The sequence below is a fragment of the Mirounga angustirostris genome, unplaced genomic scaffold, assembly GCF_029215605.1.
Source record: "Mirounga angustirostris isolate CCGP_5_RB_7025 unplaced genomic scaffold, mMirAng1.0.hap1 SCAF_1, whole genome shotgun sequence".
NCBI lineage: Eukaryota > Metazoa > Chordata > Mammalia > Carnivora > Phocidae > Mirounga > Mirounga angustirostris.
In genome coordinates this window covers 110,612,551-110,630,114 of record NW_026991709.1, presented here as the reverse complement: position 1 = coordinate 110,630,114, position 17,564 = coordinate 110,612,551, and the positions used below count along the sequence as shown (strand labels likewise).

Genomic DNA, 17,564 nt, shown 5'->3' with positions numbered 1-17,564 from the left:
CATGAACAGAATAGATGAGCTCTCTCTCTCTCTATATATATGTGTGTGTGTGTGTGTGTATCTATATGGAGGCTAGAAAGAGCATATGTACAATATAAATATTTATATATGTTGTCTATATTTATATATAATCAAATTTGGTTCATAAAATCTTATGATTATAAATCTTATATTTATAAAATCTTATATACAGTCTTATTCACTTAACTTTTTGATACAAGCATGCATCCTTTTGATTACATCTTCAAAGATATAATTTAATGCCAGCATTTATCCATATAGACTATCACAATGTGTATCTCGAATTCCTTATTGTTGGATAATTCTGTTTTTCTCCACTTCGGCGATCATATATAATGCTACAATGGACATCCATGTCTATGTACTGTCACTTATATTTAGGTAGACCTGTCTTTTGACACCTTGGAAAGCACACTTGTCTTTGTGTCAGAGTAGAAGTACTTTGAAGTAGAAGTAGAATTTTGTACTCACCTGAAATGAAGCTCAAAAGATACAACCCTAGTGGACCATGCAGGGTTTCAAAGGGCTTGCCAAAAGCATTGTACATGAAGAAGGCTGTTCCCACCATGGTTAGAACGACCAGGATTGTGGAGAAGAGGATGACATTGACGTGGATGCTCACAGGGATCACTTGGAGCAAATCTGGGAAAACTAAAGATAAAACAAAGATTAGAAGAAATTTCATTAGTGGTAGTCTGTGAATGTAATTTCAAAAATTAAATCCTTTTTAACCTCAAAAATCACTAAAATCCTTTAGGTGAATACATTCTCACTTACTAATTTACGAGGGATTTAGAAAAAGGTTTAAACACAGGATTATTCTGTAGAACTCACCAGTAAAGACCAACAAAGAGGAGATTTGAGGGAATTTTTTCTGCCCTTGGTCATATGTAATTACTTAAATAAACAAGTACTGGCTTCATAACCAAAAACTGTACATGTTGATGACCAAACTTTTAATGACATTTCTCAGTAGTATTTTTTTTTTTTTAAATCTGTCTTGAAATGACATTTTCAGTTTGGGGATATCTGAGGGAGTTCAAACATCAGGAAGTATTTCTGTTTCCTTTGCTCCAAAAAAAAAAAAAAATTGTTTCTAGTCCACACCAAGATTTAAAAAATGGGGTATTTTCAGTCAATTTCAATATTTTGATGTCGCACAAGCTGTGGGAAAATAATTTCTGGTGATACTAGAAATATTTTCCACTTAGAAAACATGCCAAATCTATTTCTAGATTTTGTGTTCAGGGCAAGTTTTTCTTGTTTGCAGAGGAAATGAAGTCCTTTATAGTGTAGGGTCTCTCTTATCTGGTGAGGCATCAGCAGGCTTAGCATCAGCAAACATGGCAAGACCAATCTGGGGAAGTTTAATTCAGGCCATTTCAGTTTCCTGAACATTTATCAAGTGCTCTTTAACATATTTACTGAGCACCTGGTATGTGCCAGGCATTGTTCTAGGTGCTGGATACAAGATAGACAAGGTTCCTGTTGTCTCGTGGAGATTATAACCTAAGGGGAGTAAGTAGACAACAAGTAAACCAGTAAATTTCATAGCTTATCTCCAAAGACGGCCGCCATCAATTCCTTCCCTCCTTCTACACACATGGCACTTCCCCTTTAGAGGAATTTATTCCTCAGTCCCCTTGAACCTGGGCTGGTTTGTGACTGCTTTGGCCACCTGAACATGGCAGCAGAACTACAGCGTGCCAATCCCAGGCTAGCCTCTAAGAAGATCAGCCGTTCCTACGTCTTTTCTTGGAGGCTTGAGCAATCATTCGGGAAGTCCAAGTTACTCTGCTGGAGAAAAAGGCCACCCAGAGGAGCACCAGGCACCGGAGGGAAGAGTCTTGGACATACAGCCCAGAAAAGCCTCTGGGTGACTCCAACCCCAGCTGCTGTTTAACTGCAACCCCATCAAGACCTAGGCAGTTGAACTAATAAATTTTTGTTTTAAGCCCCTGACCTTTGGAGGGCTATTATGCAATGGTAACAGAAAGCACTTTCACAGAGTGCGCTGCTATGGAGAAATGAAACAGGGCAATGGAATTTTGAGTGATTGAGTGAATGGATATGGGTGGTGAGCAGTTACACCTAAGCTGGTACCTGAATGCCGGGAAGGAAGTGGCTGTATAAATATCTGGGGAAGAGCATTCCTGGGAAAAGGAACACAGCTGGGGCAGCAGCGAGCCCGTGAGCCTGGTGAGTGAGGGGAGGTGAAGTGGGATTGCGAGACTGGCATCAGACTGTTGCACCCACTGGGTCCTGGTCAACTGACCATGGTAAGGAGTTGGCTTTTAATTCTAAATTTACTGGGAAGCCGCTGGGGAGTGTTAAGTAAGAGAGGGACACAGTCTCCTTCATGATGTGAAAAGATCACTCTGGCTGCTGAAGAGCAGGAATAAGGGGGTGAGGGGAGGGAGGAGGGCAGGTGTGGAAGCAGGGAGACCCAGAGGCAGGGAGTGTTCACAGCGGCAAGAGACGGGGGGGCCGACCTAAGTTGCAGCAGTAGAGGTCGTGAGCGGTTATCAGATTTGGAATCTATCCTGGAGATAGAAGATAGGACTTGTTGAAAGAAAGGAATCAAGGATAAGCAACCGAATAAATGGTAATGCTATTAACTGACATAGACAAGTAGAAGGTGTGGGTCTGGACATGGGAACGGGAAGTGAGGCAGGAGTTCTGTTTTAGACATTTGAAGTTTGAGTTGCGCCTAAGAAATGCGAGTAGAGGTGCCAGATAGGATTTATGTGTCCGGAGGTCCAGGGAGAAGGTGGAGGTTTTTAGGGAGGTGAAACTAGGGAGAGGCCAGCAAGGTGCCTAGGGCATGCAGCTTACAGGGACAATCACTCTCTGGGATCAAACCCCTCTTGCACGAGCTCAAGCATGAATGTCTTCTTAAATTTTATGACCTAAGGGCCTCCATGGCCTCATCTTGGTATGTGAAGCCAGAGGAATGGCTATCACCTGTGGAGAAACTGTAGCTAGAGGAGAGAAGAGCCCTGGGGATTGACCTGCACAGGAGAGAAGAGAAACCAGCCAAGGAGCTTGTGAGTTAGGAACAAATCCATGGGTGGGAGAGCAAAGAAGCCAAGGGAAGAAAATGTTCCAAACAATGATGTGAATCTATAAGAACAGGTATGAAATGATCATCAAAATATGTGAGGTGAAAAAAAAAATAAAACAAAAAACAAACTAATAGAAATGTGCATTTGGAAAAAGCCAGAGGGGAATATATATAATAACACATAATTAAGTACTTACCTGATTTCATTCTTTCAACAACCCACCTACTACAGGAAAAACTGGGGCTCAGGGGGTGAGGTAACATACCCCAGATTTGTACTTAGTAAGTGATGGAGATTTGAACACCTGTCCTCGCTCTTAACCAGCATGCTAGAGCAGTCTCAGGGACAGGCATGCTTATCCGGGCAGACACCGTTTCTAGAGGCTACACACAAAATTTGTAGCATTGCTTCTGGAGAAGGAGACTGAGAGAGATGTCATTATGTACCTTTTGGATTTTTTTTTTTTTTACCACCTTGGAAGCGTTCTCTATTCAATGAATACATAAGTACCTAAAAAAATAATAAATGGATAAATGAAGACCAAAAACTCCTGTGACTCGTCTAGATTAGAGGTTTCAGAGATTTATTACTAGATGAAATGTATGGATACTGTTTGTGATTTGAACAAATGCTCTATAAAAGTCATTTTTGAGATAACCAGAGAAAATTGAACATGGACTGGGTATTATATGATATTACATGACTATTATTGATTTCGTTGGTTATATTAATGGTATTGTGGTTATACTTTTATTTTTTTATTTCTTTTTTGTGGTTGTACTTTTAAAAGTCCTTATCAATTAGAAATGATGTGGATGGGTGGGCTGAAAGATAAAATAAGGAAATTCCTCAGCTGCTTGGAGGAATGGCAGGGTGGCAATGTGGACGTTCAAGTCGTGGGTGCTAAGCCTCTGTGCCCCCCGCCCTGTGTTCTGGGGGGCACAGAGTGAAGCAGCTAATCTTATTCCTCGATGCCCTGGCCTCCTGAGCTTCCAACTGCTGAGACCGTACCATCGACCCAACCTGCTATTCTTAGCTCTATCAGCTGTTGATTTGGTTTTTACTAGCAGTTATCCAAAAACCCACTTCCGTCTATCTCCCCATCTGTTAAAAGAAGTGGCAACCTCAGCGTTTCTGATAGGGTAGCTAGGTGAAGCCTGTCTGAAAATCGAGGCAGAAAGAAGTTGCACTGATTTGCCTCCTAGAAAGAAAAGCTAGGAGCTAAAATAAATTGTCACATGGAGCATGCTAATTCTTATGAAGTCTCTAACAATTTCCACTCTGTTGAGAAAGTGACCCAGCAGGGTACTAATCAGTGCGAGTTATACAGTTACTTACATTTTCTCTGGTTTCTGTTTTTGATGAAAATTCCCTGAGTCTGTCATGAGTGGCCAGAACTCTGGTAACAGCCCTCCATTTTCCGACCAACATTCACGTGACTTTTGCTTGGCTGAAGCTGAGGGCAGACCATTCAAATAAATATAGGGAGGTGTCACTTTAACCGTATCGGATGTAATGTAGCGAGGAGGTAGGTTGGTTTGGTCTTTCCGTTCTTTTAGGTTTGGGATTATAACACAGAGAAAGGATTTGAACATTTTGAGCTGCGGAGGGCCTGTCATTAAATCCAGCAAGTCACTTCTGGCCTCCAGAAATTACTTAATTAGCTGTTGACAAGTGAAAGGGAGTTATTTATTAAAGCAGGCAGCTGAGGCTTGTCTTTCATTCTCTTCTCACGGATTTCTTCCACTCTGCGTGAGTCAATGTGCCTCGCTCTCCCCATCTTCAGACCACCCCAGCCCCTGAGTGCTTTTCTCTGCTCTTTCATCACCAAACTTCCTCAAAGAGCAATACATGAGTAATAATAACAGGACTAAAAATAACAGCCAGAAATGATATAGCATTTGCTATGTTCCAGGTCTTTACCTATATTGCATAAATGAGAGACTTACGTGTTTTAATTTTTACAACATAAATTGAAATACAAATGAGAGATTTAAATCTTTTCATTCTTACGACAATATAAAGACAGGACTATTTTATCCTCAATGTATAGATTTAAAAAAACAAAACAAAACAAAAAAACCCAGAAGCACAGAGAAGTCAAATTGCCTAGCCACACAGGGGTATTGCTGTCTTTGCTTTTGACTCCCTCCCCGCCCCCGTTTTTAAGATTAAAGTAAAATTAACATCGTAAAGAATTCTCCCTTTTTATTTTCTGTGAATTTTGACACTCAGTCATGTAACTATGACCTCAATCAAGATATAGGACAATTTCATCGTTCCCAAAACTTCTGGGTTCCCCTTTGCTGTCCACCTGCCCCGTGGCCCCAACCCCCAGCTCCTGCATGGGTAACATTGTAAAAAACTGCAAACTGTTTTCCAGAGTGTCTGTGCCATTTCACCTTCCCACGGGGGAAGAGTCCCAGTCCTTCCGCATGCTTGCACTTGGCAGCTTTTTAAAATTGTAGCCATTTAAATAGGTGTGTAGTTTACCTCATTGTACAATGTTTTACTTGGCATTTTCCAAATGACTAATGATATTGAGCATCACTTTGTGAGTTTATTTGCTTTCTACATATCTTTTTTGGTGAAGTGTGTTGATATCTTTGTGCATTTTTTATTGGATTGTTTCTTATTAAGTTCTGAGAATTCTTTATGCATGCTGGATATGAGCCCTTTATCAGATAAGTAATTCACAAATATTTTCTCCAAGTATGTGGCTGGTCTGTTCATTCCCTTATCAGTGCCTTTTGAAGAGTAGTTCTTATTTTTATGAATTCTAGTTTATCAGTTGTTTTTCTTTTATGTATCATGTTGTGGATGTCAAATCTAAGAAGTCTTTGCCTCATGCAAGGTCACAGATATTTTTGCCTATGTTTTTCTTCTGGGCATTTTTTAGTTTTAGGTTCACATTTAAGTTCGTGATCCATTTTGATTTATTTTTTTTATATGGCCAAGGTTAATTTTTGTTTTTGCATATGGATATCCAGTTGTTTCTGTGCTTAAAAAAACTGAACATAGACTTAACATATGACCCAGCAACTCCATTTCTAGGTATTTACCTAAGAGAATTAAAAACATATGTCCACAAAAATCTGTATGCAAATGTTTACAGTGGCTTTATTCATATTTGCCAAAAACTGGAGACATCTTAAGTATCCATCAACTGGTGAATGGATAAACAAGCTTTGGCCCGCCCATAAGATAACATACTCCTCAGTAATAAAAAGGAACAGACCATTGGTGCATACAATAATGTGGATGGATCTGAAATGCATTATGCTAACTGAAATGAACTACACTCAAAAGGTTGCATGTTGTAGGATTCCATCCACATGGCATCTGGAAAATAATGACAGAAAACAGATCAGTTTTTGCCCCAGCTTGGCAGGGAGGGAGGAGATAGACCACAAAAGGGGCACGGGGGAAATTTTGAGGGTCATGGAAGTATTCTGTATCTTGATTGTGGTGGTATTTCCATGCCTTTATGTATTAGTCAAAATTTTATAGACCTGTACACTTAAAAATGGTGAATTTTACTGTATGTAATTATACTGCAATAAACCTAAAACCAAAAAAGAGTGGGAGGATAAGGTCTGGACTGAGGAGGCTCTTCCAGACATGAACAAGACCCTCAGCCAAAGTGACCATTTGGCATGGAGGAGGATGAACTCCGTAAGAGAGAAGAAAGGAGTAGAGGGCCAAGAACCAAGTGCCAGGCTCTAATCCACCGTGTGCCCTGGAGTAGGTCAAAAGGTCCCTGTTTCTCTCTGTAAAATGAAGGTTTTCCTTGGGGCAGCCTGGGAAGGGACCGGGCTTCTGAAATCAGAGGAGATTCACACTGCAGCTCCTTTTCTAAGTCTGCGAACTCCCTAAACCTTGACTTCCTTATCTGAAAAGGAAATTCTATCTTTCTCTCAAATGTGTGAGGACTGCATGACCTCAGCATATTGAGTTCTTAGCACAGGGTAGGTGCTCAGTAGAAGTCTCTATGGTGTGCCCCTTCCAAGGGCCAGTTCCACCACTGTTCATGGCCGCCCCTTCTCACCTCCTCAGAGACACTGCTGAGGAGTTCTCTCTCTGCCAGGTCCATTTCCCCCTCTCTTTGGATCAGTCCCATCAGCACACAAGTAACATGCTGTCATTTTCTCAACTTAAAAAAAAATAATTATATATATATCAGGGCGCCTGGGTGGCTCAGTCAGTTAAATGTCCGACTCTTGATTTCGGCTCAGGTCATAATCTCAGGGTGGTGAGATCGAGCCCTGCATCCAGCTCCCTGCTCAGCGTGGAGTCTGCTTGTCCCTTTCCCTCTACTCCTCCCCCAGCTCATGTGCGCTCTCTCACGCTCTCTCTAAACATAAATAAATAAAATATAAAAAAAAAAATCTCACTTAAGCCCTCTAGCTATTATTCCTTTTTTTCTATTTCCCTTAGAGCAAAACCCCTCCGGGAGTTGGCTGTATTCTCGAGTCTCCTCCCTCCCTCCACTTTCTCTCTTGAACGTACTTGCACTGATAACTACATTTCCCAAGGCACCAAAGAGCTTCAAGCTGCCAAACCCAACAGTCAATCTTTGTCCCCATCTTCCCTGGGCTACATTTGGCACAATGGCTCACTGCCTCCTCCTGGAAACTCTTCCTTCCCCGGGCTCCCCAACATGACACTCTCCGGCTTCTGCTACCTCACTGGCTACGATCTTGATCTGCTTTGTTGATTCATCTTCCTCTCTGGAGTTCTCTAGGGATGACTGCATTCTTGGACCTCTTCTCTTCTCCCTCTTGACTCCCTTCCTTGGTGCTCTATCCAGTAGCATGGCTTTTACTAGAAACACTTACAAGGTGCTATCTCCAGCCTGGATTTCCCCTTAAATCCCACACTTGTAAGTCCTCAACTTCCTACTGAACATCTTGCCTGGAACATGAAATAGGCATCTCATGGTGTCCCAAACCGCACCTATAGTCTTCCCTTCCTCACACTTGCTTCCTTCAGCCTTCTTCACCTCAGTTGCTGGCAGCTCCATTCTTCCTTGGCCTCATCCTTGATTTTTACTCTCCTATTTCATGTTGAATCCATCAGGAAAACCTGTTGGCATGACCTTCAGAATCTGACCACTTCTCTCCGTCTCCTCTGCTCCATCCCAGTCTAAGCCACCGTCATCTCTCATTCAGAGGACAGCAAGGGCTTCCTAACTGGTCTCTCTGCTTCCACCCCTCCTTCTTACAATCTACTCTCAGCCCAGCAGCCAGAGGGATCTTTAATCAATGAATTGGTGTATGTCAATCCCTTGCTTAAACCCTTCCAGTGGATTCTACTCTCACTCAGAGTATAAGCCAACTCATTACAATGGATCTATGTGGTTGGACTCCTTGTCAGACCTCTGACTTCATCTGCTACCCATTTCCTTGAACAGTGTGCTCTAGCCACTGGCCTCCTTACAGTACTTCAATCATGCCTGGAGTGTTTCTACCTCAGGGCCTTTGCACATAGTGTTCCGTCGCCTGGATGTTCCTCTGATATCCTCATGGCTTGCTTCCTTACCTCCATGGCTTGACTTAAATGCCACTTTGTCAGGGGGGCCTTCTTTAACCACTTTATTTCAAGTTGTCACCCCCTGCCCAGTCACCCCTCCAACCCCTTTCCTTGCTTTTACTTTTCTCCTTAGCAATTATTACCACCTGACCAAGTCTATATTTTTACTTGTTTCTCTCATGACTTGTTTCTTGGTCTGTTTTATTCACTGCTGTATTCCTAGCACCTAAGAATGCCTTGGCACAGTGTGGATCAGTATTTCTCAACTTTTTTTTTTCATTATTGCTCCTTGCCTCAGGAGTCTTTTTAGACACTTCTAATCACTCTTTCCCAATGAAATTTTAATACCACAGGTATATTGTGTATTGATTTCTGTATTGTATTTATATCTGTGCTTTATACACATACACACTTTTTAAAGAATAAGGTGTTTTGTTTTTTTTTTCTCCCCCTGCCAAGAACCAATTTTCACTCCCTTAGGGGCATTATGGCAGCCATTGAGGATGCATGATGTAGCTGTGGGATACATATATGTTGGATGGATACATTTTGCTTGGAGTAGGATGCGGGGATGGAGCCTGATGTGGTCAGCAGGTCTAGGATTTCTTGGTAGAAGTCAGTGGTTTATACTAAGGGAATTAGGACCACAAAGGCAAAAAGAGAAGGAAGAGGAGTGGATAGTCCATTTGGTGACCCCAGGGCCAGGGGAGAAAAAGAGGGGGCTTGGCAGCTTTAAGTCTGATGGGAATTTTTTGGTTAAGAACCTGAACTTGTCCACAGAGTCCAGCAGTTGCTGTTGACCTTGATATAAGCTGCTGATGGTAATAGAAACTGGATTGAGAGAGTTTTTGGAGAGAATCTGGGGCAATGGAGATAAAATAGAGTAGTCACCAGAGGGATAATAGGAAACTTTTTTTTTTTTAAGAAGCTGAAAGACCTGGTTGGTAACCAGAATAGAATTTCAAATCTCTTTATTAAAAGAAAAATTTTAATCCAATATATTTGGGGGATTGTCAACCTGTTACATGGAAACTGATGGCTGTTTAATAACTGGGTTTAAAGTTTAGGATTTGTAAAAGAATTCATCTCTACCCTGAACATCACAAAGCTCTTTTTTGTTAGCAGGGCAGGAGGATTAGGAGAAGATGGACTTGCTCCTCACTGTGTTTCTGTTCAAGTGTTCAACTGTTCATAGAGGAATTTTTAAAAATAAATGAACATTATAACAATGAAATGGAAATTAAGGTAAAAATTTCACCCACAATCCTACAAATATGAAAACAAGATTTTCCTTTATTTTTATTTGTTTCAAATCTGTGTCCATCTTAATATTTATTTCCTATATTATAAAAATAACGTGGTTTTGAGGTCATATTCTGTACTTCTCATTCAGAATATAAGCATTTTCCATGTTGCCTTCCTAACTCATGTAGGTAACAATATGGATTTTCCATCAAACTGATGCACTGCTGTCTGTCAGGTTGTCTTTCATGGCTTCAGTATTCTGGCTGATGCTGTAACGAACATCTTCAGGCACATTCCTTCTTTCTTATTATGGGGGTAGATGATGAGCAGGACTAGCTTTTCTGGATGAACTTCCAGGAACAGAGTTACTTGGATCAGAGTGCTTTCTAGAAGGATGCTGTACATGTGTTGATACAATGTAACCTAAAGAAGGTGAGTTATATTTTGTAACATACATATTAAACTACTGGTTCAAAGCTCAATTTCTCTTCCCTGCAGTCTGCAAGCAGAGATTTCTGACAAGATATCTAATCAGAAACAGAAAACTAGAAGAAACTAGTCATTGAGGTCACTCTCCTAATAGAATAGAAGGCACCTGTCACAGGAGATGGGGCAGGGGGACAGGAAATCCACATTGCATAACTAGCCCAGTGTACAGAGAAAGGCGGTCAGACCCTCATTACTGCAGTCGGCTATTACAAAACACAGCTGAGTAAGGCATAAGTGAATGGCTCAGAGTGCAAATGCAGTCCCAGGGGAGCTCTCCGTAGGAAATTTACCCTCCCGCAATCATTTGGTGGGGGGTTCTATCCTTTGGGCTATGTCCCTTGCCTCTGTGCCCCCATTCCAACTTGGGCCTCTGATCTGTGGTCTACCGCAACCCCCAGCCATTCTGCCAAGTCTTCTCCAGGCTTTCCCTCTTCTGTCCCTTGTCAGATATGCCAGTCCTCCCCCATTCTTAAGCACCTATCACACCCCTGCCTCCATTTCCCTCAGTTTGTGTGCCTAGCTTACGGAAGGCCTGAAAACACCCAGTGAATGGAAGTCTTCCATTTCAAAGAGAAAACAGAGGCCATCAAGGGAATTCCTTCACCTTGCAATTCCCCATTGCCATGCTGTCTTTGGTTCGTGCCCAACCTTCCCTCTAATCTTAGTGAAATTTTTTCCTTCCTGTCCACTGTCTGGCCTTCTGCCTGTGCTGTCAGACTCACCCTTTTCTACCTCACAGGGGCCCTTCTCAATCCATTACCTACCTCTTTGGTCTGTCCTCAGCACTTTCCTCCCTACTGCTTTATCCTCTCAGGATAGAATCACACTCCAGACCCTCCCATTGTGAACATACCCACGGACGCACACATACGCGTGGACACACACACACACACACACACCCAGGCATGCACACATATATGCCTGGCCATGGCGCTCCTCTAGGAGCCTGACCACAGCCTTGCTCTGAGTCCTGGCCTTCCATTCCCTCCTCAGCTCCTATGAGGACCTCTCTTCCCCACCACTCTATCAGGACTGCCTTAGAAAATGTCCCCTGTGACCTTGTGGTGTTAAAATTCAAAGGACTATTTTCACTTTCTCTTATTTGACACCTCTGTGGTGTTTGGGACTGCTGACCATTACTTCCTTTTGAAAGTTTCTCCTCCCTTGGTTTCCCCTCTGCTGGTTCCCCTACAGCGCACTGACCCTCCCTTCTCAGCCTGCTTTGCCAGTCCCTCTTCTTCAACCCATAAGTATTGGTGTTTTCTAGGACCTACTTTGTTCACCTTCTCATTTGATTCCCCTCCCTGTGAAACCTCTCCTTCCACTGTAGCTCCCAGTGCCACCTCTAATCTGCTGAGCTCTCTTCTCTACCTTGACTCTAGGCCGCTCCCATGACCTCCAAGTTTGTGCAACTGATGGATGTCACTTGTTGCCGGCCTATAAGGGGACCTCACTAAACATGACCAAAAAGAATTTCATCTTCCCTCTAAACTTTCTCTGTCTGTATTTATCTCTGTGAATTGCTACAGCTCTCTGTCCTGCAGAAACCTGGGGTTTACCTCATGTCACTAAGTTCTGTTGGTTTTTTGCATCTGATTATTTTGGAAATATTTCCCCTCCTTTGCAGCCCTCTGGCAATGCTCTGGTTTGGGCCACCAACTACTGGATGGAGCCTCTCCACTTGACTGGCCTCTTCACCTCTCTTTTGGTCGTCCTCCAATCCATCTTCTGCCTTGTCACCAACCCACTTGACACCCTCCAGTGGCTTTCCATTGCCTACAAGATCAAATTCACTGCCTCACGACAGCAAAGTCTCTCCCATTCTAGTCACTGCCTTCCTCCCCAGCCTTACCTTTCTGCTTCTTTCTCTAACGTCTTCTGTACTCTGGCCACATTAGGCTCTTCATAACTTTGCTCATGCTATTCCTTTATTCAGAATGGCTTCTTCAATCTAGTAAAATTTAGTTCTTAAGGACTTTCTTCCAATTCCCCTGTGTCTTACCCTGACCAAGAGCAATTCTCCTTGTTGGAGCTTTCTGGATAAAAACAATAATTGTGATAGTAACTAGTGCTCTCCAGCCATCTACAATTCTGGTTCTTCCCCATTCTGGGCTCCTGATAGGATTGCACATCCTGGCCCCTTTGAAGGTAGACACGGCTGTGGAACAATAAAGTGTAAATGGAAGTGGCACGTGTCTGTTCCGGGTCAGAGGATTTAGTTGCTAGAATAAGAGCCTCCACAATTCTTGCCCTCTGTTCTAATAACTGGTGACATTCCAGATGGTGGCTGCGTCCTGGAACGGACCTCCAGCTGATTTCTGACGAACATGTACTGTGAGCAAGAGATCAATCTTTGCTGATTCAGCTGAGCGGTATGAACGTAACTTGTTACTAAAACATAATGTAGTCCGTCTTGACTGATGTGCCTGTGTGCTTTTAAAAATGTCAATCAGTTAAAAACACTTTGGGCAGATTCTTCATTGTGAATAAGCATCCTCTCTCCTTTCCCTTCATAGCTCCCGAGTCTAGAATGCTTAGGCACATAATAGGCCCCAGTGATTTTGCCCCCCGTCCCGGGGGGCGTGGGGGGTTGAGGGCACATATAGTCTAACTTACAAAGAATTTGTGTGTTACATGTAAAGTCAAGCTGTTTTCAATAGATCATTGGAGAGTAATAAGAATAAGATAAAGAACCGTTTGTTCTAACAAACTAAGTATGTTCCTTTATTACTTTTCATTAATCCATGTTTTATTTGAGATCTCTAAATGTATGGCTTTCATTTCAGTTGCCTTAGAATTTATTTCTATCTGCTGGGTTCCTCTGATATATTTTATCCTGAAACTTTGTTCTCCTTTTTAGCCATTACTGATTCCAGTCTAACAATCCTATCTTTTATCCTACAGCTCTTCAACAGGAATTTAGTAAATCCAATCTAAACCTGTATTGAGGCATTAACCAAGAGTATTAGGTAGTTAGAATATCATGCAACACCAAAGCAAGAAGGACGGAGGAGCTGGTGGGAAGAGAGACAAATAGCCAGGCATTAACTGAAAGGCAGCATGGCAGGTTGAAAAAAGCATAGCTTTTGGAGTTAGGAAAGTTGGGGATTAATCTGATTTTGCCATTTACTGCTCATGTGGGCCTCTGTATACCTCAAGTCTCTTATGTGTAAATGTGAGTAGTGACAGAAATAAGTCACAGAATTTTCAAGGGAGACAAGTGGAATCATTTATGTGGATGCTCTATGTACATTGTAAGTAACTTTAAATATTTTTCTAACATGATGAGAATGGCAGGGCAGTTGTATTTTCACCAAGAGGAGTGGGAGATAGAAGAACCCAATGCTGTGAGAGTGTCTGCATTTTCAAATCTCATGATCAGTCATTGGGGGTGGGAGGGAACTCTTTGGCTCACAGGTGGTCAGAGCACTTATCTGTACATTGAGACCAAAGACTCCCTGCTCCCACCCCCCCCATAGGAGTCACTAGATACATGGAATTCAGGCAAACTGTCTATCTGGTAGCTCAAACTTTTACCTTTTTTTTCCTCCCTGACCAGGTGGGTGACTATTCCTGTAAATAATCCAGGAACCTTAGATTTATAGCTAATTACTTCTTCGGTACCTGTCACACACTTTCCTCAGCATCTGATATATTGCTCTCATCCTCATTTCTATTTCCCTTGTGCAGTTTCTTGGACATTCTCTGTATAATGACTTATCTTAAATGACTTTTGGGCTGATGGCACACCTCTAAAGGGACCCCTGATAGTTTCTTTGGAAGGAGCAGAGCCCTTCCACAGGAGGCAGGCAGGTGAAGGTCAAAATGTTAGTTTTATTTCTGATAAAGTGCTGGAGAATGTGGCTTAGATCTTCCACCAAGTTCTGTTGAATTCGGCAGCCTCACCCACCCAGTGACAGGCGGGGCTGGACAGCTGAAAGCCTCCCAGTCCGGGGCAGTCCTGGCTCCCTGATCCTGACCAGGTGGAGAGCAGGCTCCTATACCTGGTGGGCAGACTTGGAAAGAGGGGAAGGCTCTAGGGCTGAGAGCCGAGTATGCTGTTTCTTACTCAGATTCCTCAATCCGACCTCTCATTCCCTCTGAGGCCAGGAGGGTGTAGGGAAAGTGTGAGACCCTTCATGGAAATATGCAGCTCAAGGAGTAGAAGCTAAGGATCCCCAAACCTCCCACCTGCGTGGAAACAGTGCTAAATACCGCTGTTCCTCTCTGCCCTCCTTCTGGTGGTCTTTCTCTTCCCTAATGTGGAGGGCTCTGGACTTCTCACCTGCTCCCGCCTGTCTTGGCCACCATCCACCTCCGTAGTTCTTAGCCTTGGATATACATTCGAATCTCCCTGGGAGCTTCTAAACCATTCCAATCCTCATGCCTCACCTCCAAAGAGTCTGGTTCAATTGGCCTGGGATGCAGCCTTGGCATCCATCGTTTTAAAGACTGTCCAAGTGATTCTAAGGTGCAGGCAGGGTTGTGGACCGCTGACCTGAGGGTGTAGGTCTCATCAACCCTCTCGTCTTCCTCTGGCCAGATGTAAAATGCAGGTAACACCATCTGTGAAGCCCTCAGAATGAAGACCGCCTCCGATAATGATGCCAGCAATGTTGCCACAACTTCTTACTAGATTAAAGCCACGTGGTGGCCGCAGAGGTCCTGTTTTCCTTCTCAACTCGTCCTTCTCCACATAAAAGGTGTGTAAAAAGAGAAGTTACATTTGGCCACTTGGTGCTCAGCGATTCATTTTCTTGAAAGGGAGCAAGAGGGAAAATTTCTTTCTTCTTACAGAAATGCTCTGGATCTGATTTTGCCCTCAGCCCATCTGCAGCCAGTCATTATGAAAATCCAGGGAAAGCCATTCCCTGACATAAGCTCAGTGAGTTCACCTCCTTTAATAGCCGCCATCAACACCCAGGTATTGAGCCGGGCTTCTTTCAGATGGCTGCATGGTCAGGGAGAAGGAAATCCATGACCCTAGCACTTCAGAGGAAGAGACCTGACGGTAAGATACAACCATTTAAAATACCATTTTTCAGTACCTTGCCTGAATTTCTCTCAGCTGAAGTGCATTTACCTGACTCAACCCAATTCAGAGGCAGCCCCACCAGTGAGTCTTAATCACCCATGGTGGCTGAGGGACGACGCTGCTTTGGCGCATATGTGTCTCTGATAACAGAACCCATTTACCTGCTCCAAATCCACAGGGTATGATTAGGTTGGGGTGATAACTCCCGAGAATGGCTTTGCTACAGTTATAACATGCTGAGAGGGAGCGAAATACGAATCCTGCATAAATTAGTCTGCCAGGTACAGTTCGCTATTAGTCAGCTCTATCATACCTGGAATAAAAGTGTATCATCTCACAGCCAGTCTGGGTAGTTCGGTGCATGACTGGATTGAAAGGTGAATTTCTCATGGTTTAATTTAAATAAGGTTTTTTTTTTTTTTTTTAAAGTCTTAACTTTATGAAACCCCGATCTACTTCAGAGATAAAAATTAGCTTTTACTTTTCGTTTTTTTTTAAATGGGGGGCTCCTGAGTGGCTCAGTTGTTAAGCATCTGCCTTCGGCTCAGGTCATGATCCCAGGGTCCTGGGATCGAGCCCTGCATTGGGCCCCCTGCTCCGCGGGAAGCCTGCTTCTCCCTCTCCCACTCCCCCTGCTTGTGTTCCTGCTCTCGCTATTTCTCTCTGTGTCAAGTAAATAATAAATAAAACCTTAAAAATAAACAAACAAACAAACAAAATGAGATTTTAACTTACACTCTAATTCTAACCCATTGGCTCCTCATAAAACGCCAGATTTTAACGTGAAGCGAATGCTGTGTACCTGCTTTTCTTTTTGTCCCTGCCTGTTTTGAAACCGTTCATGACACCACAGGAAAGAACCTACCATTTTGGTCATTGCTGTGGCGAAATAATGTTGCAGTCCAAGTCACTAACTTTGAAGATCATACCATGAAGATGTTCATTGGCAGTGAGCTTACATCAGCTAGCTGCATGCGCAATCAGTTATCTCCTCTTTCGGCATAAATTGTTAACATTAAGGTGATATGATGACATAACCCAAAGATTAGCCCTAAGCATGTGACCTGCTCAACCTAGATTCTTTTTTTTTTCAGCCTAGATTATTAAACAGGCTTTGACTTGACGATTTTACCTTCCAAAGGTCAAAGATTAGGGCTTAGACATCAGGGCCACCGAAATACAAGACAAAGAGGCAGTGAATGAATTCAAGTGCTGAGGCCAAGTGCCATCACACGGGTATACAAGATCCAGTTGTTGTGAAGTACTGACATCATTGTTTAACTGGCGTGTGAAACTGAAGTGCACTCTTATATTTTCTTCATTTCTTTGTGTCCTTTTCGCTTGTGGTAAGGAGACAGATGTGGCCAATATCATATGCGTCTGAATTTCAGTCTCAGGCTGGCTACCTACTCGATCTGTGACTTTGAAAAATTGGTGACCTCTCTGAGTTTACATTTTCCATTTTAGTTCAGGAGGAATAGCATCATAACGCCTCCCACATAAGGGCTGGAGATGATCTATGCCCCGCGCCTGGTGCCTCGGAGGCACCCAGGAAATGGGCAGCTGAAATAAGTATTTTTTCTTCGGAGGTGTCCGAACATCCTCGGGGAAGATAAGTTATCCTCGGAGATCAGAAGAGAAAGCACAGCGACGAATTGTAAGAATGATTTGGAGTCCTCCTCCAACAGGTGAAGTTCACACACATCAAGGTTAAGTTCCAGAACCCCCAAACTCCATGTCTCTGGTGAGCCCAGGTCAGTGACTTTACTGACCATTAGGGTGAAGAGTGATTTCAAGGAAAGGAAGGTGTGTGCTTGAGTGTGTATGTGTGTGCGTGCACATGCATGTGTGCACACGTGTGTGCAAAACTGTAATCGTCAAGCGAGGCTGATTCTGTGGGGGATTCTTCCTGGTAAGGGTACTGGAAGCAGTTGTTAGGGAAGAAGATCTGTCTTTTCCTGGCTGATATTCCTCACGAATTTGAGAACGATGTCTGCTCAGTTCGTCCTTTGGGTGAAGAAAACCCTGAGAGTGTTAAACATACTGCTCATTCCTAATGTCTTGCCATTATGAGGAAATCAAATGCAGGAAAGAGGAGTTTTTCCAGTGAAGAAGGAAGAGAAGTTTCCGGGAAAAGTTGGAGGAAGTGGGAGGTCAGCCTCTCACCGTATTTTGAC

At 43.0% G+C, this 17,564-nt stretch overlaps 1 protein-coding gene across 1 annotated transcript in view; it reads right to left on the bottom strand.

Annotated features, from left to right (window-relative positions):
- The window catches only part of CLRN1 (clarin 1), a 35,622-nt gene that overhangs the window by 12,622 nt on the left and 5,436 nt on the right, over nt 1-17,564 (bottom strand). Inside the window, exon 2 of the mRNA XM_045863704.2 lies at nt 493-672. Within this exon, the coding sequence (XP_045719660.1) occupies nt 493-672 (180 nt within the window). The remainder of the gene's footprint in view (nt 1-492; nt 673-17,564) is intronic.